Source organism: Diorhabda sublineata, chromosome 8 (genome assembly GCF_026230105.1).
Source record: "Diorhabda sublineata isolate icDioSubl1.1 chromosome 8, icDioSubl1.1, whole genome shotgun sequence".
Taxonomy (NCBI): Eukaryota; Metazoa; Arthropoda; class Insecta; order Coleoptera; family Chrysomelidae; genus Diorhabda; species Diorhabda sublineata.
Window position 1 is genome coordinate 2808217 of NC_079481.1, and position 8864 is coordinate 2817080.

General features: G+C 28.4%; 2 protein-coding genes across 3 annotated transcripts; both read left to right on the forward strand.

Annotated features, from left to right (window-relative positions):
• The first annotated feature begins 1425 nt into the window (after positions 1-1425).
• LOC130447984 (zinc finger protein 569-like) lies at positions 1426-4451 on the forward strand. 2 transcript variants are annotated; one of them, XM_056785083.1, is made up of 2 exons: positions 1426-1970; positions 2758-4451. In XM_056785083.1, the coding sequence occupies exons 1-2, from the start codon at positions 1670-1672 to the stop codon at positions 3597-3599; spliced, it is 1143 nt and encodes a 380-aa protein (XP_056641061.1). In that variant the 5' UTR covers positions 1426-1669; the 3' UTR covers positions 3600-4451. The 2 variants fall into 2 exon arrangements, with proteins under 2 accessions (XP_056641061.1, XP_056641062.1); XM_056785084.1 differs by having other exon boundaries at positions 3529-4451.
• Positions 4452-5693: 1242 nt separating this feature from the next.
• Positions 5694-8569, forward strand: LOC130447690 (zinc finger protein OZF-like). The gene is made up of 2 exons (XM_056784651.1): positions 5694-6183; positions 6886-8569. Exons 1-2 carry the CDS (start codon positions 5883-5885, stop codon positions 8094-8096), a joined length of 1512 nt encoding a protein of 503 aa, XP_056640629.1. The 5' UTR covers positions 5694-5882; the 3' UTR covers positions 8097-8569.
• The last annotated feature ends 295 nt before the right edge of the window (positions 8570-8864 follow it).

Sequence of the window (8864 nt, forward strand, 5' to 3'; positions counted from 1 at the left end):
AAAAGATTTAATATGTTGGAATGTACACCGCATGATTTGCCAATGCAACCGAAATTTCAAATTTGTTACAAAAATCTACTAGAAAAGTTCCCAAACTTGTTTTTCTCATAAACCACTTTCCAAATATTTATTACTAGTTGATACATGTACATCATATTATCAACACAGCAAAAAAATTATATCTAACTATGGAAATTCAAATACACTCCTTTTGTAGAGCTTCCCGTGGACCCCTGGGTGTGCACCGGAACCACTGATCTACCATATAAAGAGTTTATTGGTTCATTAATGTGTATAATGCTCGATACCAGACTAAATCTCGGTTTCTCTATGTTATTTTACCAAAAATTGTTATAACCATCAACATTAGAAATATCTAAAATTCAGATTCTTCTAACAATATTTTAAGCAGGGAAAACGGCACAGGATATTAGATAAAAATAAATGATAACATTTTAAAATGGAAAACACAGAACTAACATGTAGTTGCACTGTCCAGTGCAGAATTGGAGTACTCATCATTGTCATCAGTCAATATTGTTATCCATGTGCGATTTTAAAATAAAATCAATCATTATTCTGCCAAGATCTTTCCTGTTCAATTTATTTTTAGATTACAGAATTGCGGGGGAATATTGTAGCTATTGAATTTTTCTACAAATTCTGTAATGATTGGTTTGGGAATTCGTTTATAGATGGCGTTGGGAGTAAAATAAAATAGTATACTTCTATAAAATGTTTTTGTTATGTATTTGTTTTTAATAAAAGATGTTACGATCAATGTACCTAGAATATTCAAAGATGTGAAGGTAATGCAGATCCCAGTCATAGAGATTCTAGTGAAGTGAACTTATTGTATGATGACGTTATAAATCATCAGAGAGAAAATTCATAATGTCGGCACCGTAACGTGGGGACGTTTTTCCCATACCAACTGTTCATATAGGAGTATTACATATATAAATTAAAGAACTACATATTTTACAATCTGAATATGTATAGAATACCAGCTGAAAAAATAAAGCGCAAAGCTTACAATATTTATTAGAAATTAACCCCTAAAATTGGATCACCTTTACAAGGAATGTATCATATTATGGTTATTATTTTAATCAATGAAGAAAATTTTTTTTCTATTGTTTTAATTTCATTTCTCTCCTGTTAGCATTCAACATTTCTCTCATCCATAGAAAATAGAATCACCAAATTAAAATTGAAGTTATTAGTTAAAGAAAAAAAAAATGCATTCACTTGTTTAAATTAGACTGTATTTTTATAAAAATAGCAAAACTAAAAGTTAACGAGGAGAAACCCAAGCTCTTGAAAATGACAAATCTTAAAACGTATGAAAATAAAAAAAATCTAAGAGAGGAATTACATCTGTCTTGGAACAATTATCAAAGATAATTGTGATAACGGGAAATAATAAAGAATTATCACACATTCTATAATCTTAAAATGTATTGAACACCCCCCGTAAAATAAAGTTACAAATTTCAAACTTTTTCTGTGGTTGTGTGGAATGTGGTTGATCTATGGTTTCAACTAACCTACTTTTACAAGTATTGTGGTTTTACGTGACTTTTTGTCATAATGGTTATTAATACATTTTTTACTAATTTGATGTAATTAAGAACACGGAAATACAGGAAAGGTTATTAACGAAGAAATGGATGTCCAAAATGTTAAAGAAGAAATTGATGCATACGATGATTTTCTGTCTAAGGTCCATGTAAAACAAGAATTAATTGACGAAGTATCCGCAATAAAAATTGAAAATATAAATGAACAAATAAATGGAATTTATCCAATCAAACTAGAAATCAACGATGACTTGAATACAAATAAAATATTTGATAACAATGGAGATATAAGTAATAAAACAAAAAGGAACATACTCAGTACCCACATCATATTAAAGAAACTGGAATATTCAAAAGTTTCCCATAGAAAGCGAATCAAATCAAAAGGTTAGTTGAAATTACTTGTGGCTGCTTTAGTGTTACATGTAAGTCTTAAGTATTTTTTTATTCAATAATAAGAGCAAGGTTTCATTTTCAATTATTGCACAATACTAAAATATTTCAATATCAATTAAAACCCAAAACTAGAGAGATTATTGATATAATCGAAAGTTTAACGGTGTTATACTTGGTATGGTATGAAATATGCCTTATTTGTTTAAAATTTCATGTTCCTGATTCCAATGACAACTTTTCAATTTATATATGGGAAATTGGGAACTATAGTAATCTGCAATAAGTACAACATTTTATGTGTTTTATAATATCTTTTTCTGTCAGTTTAAGAAGTAGTTATACAGATTTTAAATGGCTTCCTGATACAAATATATGAATAATTGTTGTTATTGGCACTTGGAATTATTGCAAACAGGAGATTATTTTTTGATAGCCAAGCAGCCATTAGAGCTCTCAGCTCCAATTACTGGAACAATCTATAGAAGTTAAGACAGCAAAGATACTCCTGGAAAACTAAAACAATCATAACTATTTTCTCTTATTATCATGATGTAGCTCTTGACTAGGCAATAAGCACACTTCTTTTCTATTATTCCAGGATTTATGTGTTTTTTTAATTATTTAGGTTTCTTTTCCAATTACTAGACATTTATGTATTAATTTCAAACTCCATTTTACTTGCATACTACTATTTATACCAATAATATGCATATGTCTATAAATATTTTAATTCTTTCAACAAATTATATTTGTTGAAATTTGTCTTTAACGGTTCTAGGATTGATACGAAATGGAAAATATATTCAACCATATGCTATGGGATTAATGATATGTGTATATTGTGGGAAATTATACACAAAACAAGTGGAATTGTTATGCCACATAAAAATCAATCATTGTATAAAAGGAAACATTTTTTTTAAGATGAAAATTCACCATAAAAGTAAAAGTGATTCATGTATTACGAAAAATCTTGATATAAAAGATGAAATTGAAGTAGTTGAACATGAAATGAAAATGGAACTGCAGAATACCACAAACCAGTTGGATCAATCAAATCTAACTAATTCAAATATACATTCACATACTTACACAAGGACAAAACCATTCAAATGTGACATTGGTAGGAAACCATTCTCTAGTAATATACAAATGTATGGTCACACGGGAGAAAAGCCATTCAAGTGTGATATTTGCTATAAAACTTTTTCGCAGAGCAGTGGTTTGAAGAGACATTTACGTAGTCATACAGGAGAAAAACCATTTGAATGTGACATTTGCTTAAAAACTTTTTCACACAAGGGTAACTTGAAGACACATTTGCGTAGTCATACAGGAGAAAAACCATTCAAATGTGACATTTGTTTGAAAACTTTTCCTCATAAGGGTAACTTAAAGACACATTTCCGTAGTCATACAGGAGAAAAGCCATTCAAATGTGACTTTTGTTTGAAAACTTTTCCACATAAAAATACTTTGATGACACATTTACGTAGTCATACAGGAGAAAAACCATTTAAATGTGATATTTGTTTAAAAACTTTTTCAGATAGGAGTAATTTGATGAGACATTTACGTAGTCATACAGGAAAAAGTAATTCTGATGTGAAATTTGTTTGAAAACTTTTCCTCATAAGGGTAACTTGAAGACACATTTCCATAGTCATACAGGAGAATAGCCATTCAAATGTGACTTTTGTTTGAAAACTTTTCTACATAAAAATATTTTGACCACATATTTACTTAGTCATACAGGAGGAAACCAGGAGGAAACTTTTTCAGATAGGTGTAATTTCATGAGACATTTATGTAGTCATACAGGAAAAAGTCATTCTAATGTTGTATTTGTTTGAAATCATTTTCATGGAAAATTCATTTGAAGAAATGTTTGCGTAATCATACAGAACAAAAATGGTTTAATTGTAATATTTGTTTCAAAAATTTTTCAGAGTATTTGAGGATACATTTGATTATTCATATAGAAAAAAAAAAGGAAATATGACATATTTGTGAAAACTTATTCATAGATACTTAAATAGTTCATAGATAAATAGATACTGGAGAAAATACATTCAATTTTTATATTTGTTTGAAACCATTTTCTAATGAAAATAGTTTGAAATAAATATGTGTAGTCACACATTAAAATAGATATTCAACATTCCTGTATACTTATTCTTACAATGATGGATAGGTTAGGTTGAAGTATTAATATAAAATAAAAATTAAGAAATGAATATTTCATCATTATTCAATGCACTTTTTATATTTAGTTTTTTGTACTGTATTTTTTTCATATATTTTGTTTTATCATCTTTACATAATTTAATATGGAAAATACATAATTTTTTTATAACTCCTAGTTATAACTTTAATCTGTCGCCTAGCTGGACATAGGCGTTCTTACTTTTTATGTTATTTTATTTTATATTTGTTTAATTTTAAACAGAATACACGCAGTTTATTTTATAATATATAATTTTACTTCTCGACCCGCTAAGGTTACAAAAAATCTTTTTTTTTACAACCTTATTCTTATACTAAACTACTAAAAAGGCCACTGATAAAATAGGAACATATTAAGTATTACCTTTCTTTAACAGGCGCTTGTTATGATTTCAAGAGTATTACTTCTATAGGTGATTCTGAAGTTATTATTCTAAATTATGTTAACCCTCAACTACCATAGTCTAATAACACTCATATAAGTACCATCGTGAGGTCTCAATTTTTTGAACAGATCTAAACCCATCTAAAGTAGTTGAACATTTTTTACAATTTAAATGTTTGTATGAGTTTATAGAACACATATTTAGTTTAAAAAATATATTTTTTTCCTACGACTACTTATGAAAATGATAGATTGCATACTCATTTTTATTTTAGAAAGTAACTTATTTCACACATGTACTAAAAAATAACATACATACAAACATATATCGAAATGCTTATTTTTCTTATGTTATATATGGTCTCGAACGATAAGGGAATACACGAATACAACATGAAGCTGGCTGGGTGCCGAAAGGCAAAAGGGCAAATTTAAGAAGACTGAAGAAGTAGACAATATGATTTTTTCATGTTATATTAGTGTTTACAATAAAAATTAAAAGTTTGTTGTAATTTTTATTCAAATAGATACTAGTGTCTGCAAGATAATTTAAACGTTAAAATTAAGTGTTATTACTATTGTTGGGTTATGTATAAATACCATTACAAAATAAAATTACATAATTGTTATAACTAACATAATGTAAAGGCTACAAGGTGTTCTATAGCGCACATTGGCTCTTGAGAGATGCGTAGAAGGAGTCGAAAATGAACCCTCGGGAAGAACACACCTTGTAGTCTTTACATCATGTTAATGTTTTGAAATATTTTTCAACGGAAAACAGCAAGCGAATATCTCAACTAAAACTTTGCAAATCCTAAATTGTCACTAATTGTCCCTAAGCTGATTCGTAATCAATAATTAACGGAGAAGTTGTGAACGCGAAGCTGTTACTGACAATCGAGAATTGATTTAAACGCGAACGAAAATTTTGAAGGATCGCATGAAATCTGTCCCATATCTGGTTCGGATTACATTTTTGTATCTAAACTAATTCGCTTTCAGAATTTCAGTGAGCGTAGTCCGAATTATTATTGTAGCAATCAGATCATAATCGAGTCTATGTTTTGTGTCAAGTTTCTAGTCACAGAACATACCCTTTTGTTCTGTGTTTTTAACCATATATGTAATACATATATGGTTTTAACAAAATGTGAATATTTTTTTTGTTGATAAACTGTTGATATATTGACATTTCTAATTGTTAAAAAAGTGATAATTATAACATTTGTTTTACTTAATAATTTCAAATAATAGAAAAAATGGAAAGATAACAGGTTATATACAAAGAAATGGATATACAAATGTTTAAAGAAGAAATTGATATCCACGATGATTTTCTGTCGAATATCGATATAAACCAAGAATCAATTGATGAAGTATCCGCAATAAAAATTGAAAATATAAATGTACAAATAAATGGAATTCATTCAATCAAACAAGAAATCAATGATGACTTGAATACAAATAAAATATTTGATAACCATGTGCATGAAACTAATAAAACACAAATGAATGTTCTTAATACAAGCAAAATCATGAGAAACAAAGGATATTCCAAAATTGACCATGGAAAGAGAACTAAATCAAGAGGTTAGTTGGACTGATTTATGATCGCTTAAGTGCTTCACATAACTCATTAGTATCTATATATTAACTCCAATATCCTCAGTCGATCGCCATGGATTCTCTAGACTTTTGCTTTACAATAGGTAGAAATTTTAAAGCATAGATGCTATACTCTATGCTTTAAATTCTTCACATATTTGTATTTTGTTATTGCAAAAGGGTGGCGACTTTCTAGATATGGTCAACATCATATCTCTCAAATTTAAGTGGCTCGTGTTGTAATTTGTTGGTATTTGCATAATGTCATCTAACGATATTTTTGAATAATGGGTAATAAGAGAGATTTCGAATTTTCATTTAACTTCAGACAATCAAAACATTACATTATTAATCGGAAGAATAATTTTGATTTGTTTCCAAACAGAAGTATAAGAGACATTTGACTGTTTTGAGATACTATTCTCTATCAGTTTAAAAAATACATATGGAAATTTTGAACAGGTTTCCAATTGTGACGCAAATAAATGAGTAATTGTTATTGTTAGTCCTTATCATTATTGTGTAAATCTGGGTGGGTTACATCTACATTTAATTTCTGCTATTTCTTAGAGATATTTTTTATGTGCTTATTCAATAGGAATTTGATTCCCGGTTATTCAACTGCACTTGTTGCAATAATTTTGTTATAAGCAAATTACAAATTTTCTAACAACATGTCTTTACCAGTTACAGGACTGATAAGAGATGACAAATTTATCCAACCAAATTTTAGGGGGTTTATGAAATGTGTATATTGTGGGAAATTATACACGAAACAAGTAGAATTATTATACCACTTAGCAATAAACCATTGTATAAAAGGAAAAAAATTTTATAAGATGCACCATAAAAGTAAAAGTGATACATGTATTATTGAAAATATTGATATAAAACATGAAATTGAAGTAGTTGAACATGAATTGAAAGTGGAGGAGGAAACCATGAATCAGTTGGATGTTACTGATAATTTAAACACATTTGTACATGAGGCTTCAAAACCATCTGTAAAAGGAGCTAATTCAAATCTGCCATTGAATACTTACATTGGAGCCAAATCATTCAGATGTGATATTTGTATGAAATTATTCACATATAAAAACTGTTTGAACAAACATATGGTTAGGCACACAGAAGAAAAGCTATTCAAATGTAACATTTGTCTCAAAACTTTTTCACGGAAAAGTGGTTTGAAGATACATTTGCAAAGACATACAGGAGAAAAGCAATTTAAATGTGACATTTGCATGAAATATTTTATAAACAAAAGTAGCTTGAAAATACATTCACGAAGTCATACAGGTGAAAAGCCATTCAAATGTGAAGTTTGTTTAAAAACTTTTTCTCATATAAGTAATTTGAAAACTCATTTACGGACTCACACAGGAGAAATGCCATTCAAATGTGACATTTGTATGAAATATTTTTCACATAAAAATAGTTTGAATATACATTTACAAAGTCATACGGGTGAAAAGCCATTCAAATGTGACATTTGTTTCAAAACTTTTTCACAAAGAAGTAATTTGAAAATACATTTACGAACTCACACACGAAAAAAGATGTTCAAGTGTGACATTTGTATGAAATATTTTTCACTGAAAGGTAGTTTGAATATACATTTAAAAAGTCATAAAGGTGAAAAGCCATTCAAATGTGACATTTGTTTCAAATCATTTTCGCAGATATGTATTTTGAATACCCATTTATATAGTCATACAGGAAAAAAGCCATTCAAATGTGACATTTGTTTGAAATCTTTCTCACAAAAAAGTATTTTGAATTCACATTTGAATATTCATGCAGAAGAAAATCCATATAAATGTGGCATTTGTATGAAATCATTCACACATAAAATTAGTTTGATTATACATTTTCAAATTCATACAGAAGAAAATTGATCAAATGTGGCATTTGCTTGAAATCTTTCTTGCATAAAGATAGTTTGAATAAACATTTGCTTAAACATACCGGATTAATACAATCTGATTGAAATTGATGGTAGAGAAAGTATATTAAAACAAACATTCGCTAAATGAAATGTATTTATTTAAAAGTTAGACAAGACATAAACAATCAGAGCTCATCATTTCCATTAGAACAGCCAATTGTTGGTTTAAAAGTTCAGTTTTAGCCATTAGCCATGAAGTACCATCTTTGGACAAAGCTCTCATATTTAACAAATACTAGTTGATTGTGAGGATTTGAAAAACCAACAGCTTATATGGATGTAACTAACTCTACCAAGAAGAGCAATTATAAACTTTCAGGGGGAATCAAAAACCCTCCAGATATTAACTTTTCGGTGATTGAGACTAATATAGTCCACCTAAGACTTCTGAATACTGAATAAATCATTTTTTGAGAAGATAAACTGATTGAAATTTTATTTTATTTCCTTGCTAAAATAAACATTATCATAAACTTATCGTTTTTCTTGTGATACATTAAATAATTTCCAAACAATACAAAATTCTAAATACTGGAATTATTTTTTAAATTTAATATTCAAATATATATAATAATGCAATTAATATCAAACTACGTGCAATTAGCCTGACGGAGACTGAAGTGGGCTTCATTCCATATCAACTTACTCAGATATCTACTGAAATTTAGACAGTTGAGACGAATTTGATTGATAGGTAGATGGGTTGAATGGCAATAGA

Bases quoted from the DNA above. Each gene is read 5' to 3' on its own strand.
- LOC130447984 (XM_056785083.1), top strand. From the start codon at position 1,670: ATGGATGTCCAAAATGTTAAAGAAGAAATTGATGCATACGATGATTTT. The intron at 1,971-2,757 runs GTTAGTTGAAAT...TAACGGTTCTAG, and splicing joins AAAGCGAATCAAATCAAAAG to GATTGATACGAAATGGAAAA.
- LOC130447690 (XM_056784651.1), top strand. From the start codon at position 5,883: ATGGATATACAAATGTTTAAAGAAGAAATTGATATCCACGATGATTTT. The intron at 6,184-6,885 runs GTTAGTTGGACT...TGTCTTTACCAG, and splicing joins AAAGAGAACTAAATCAAGAG to TTACAGGACTGATAAGAGAT.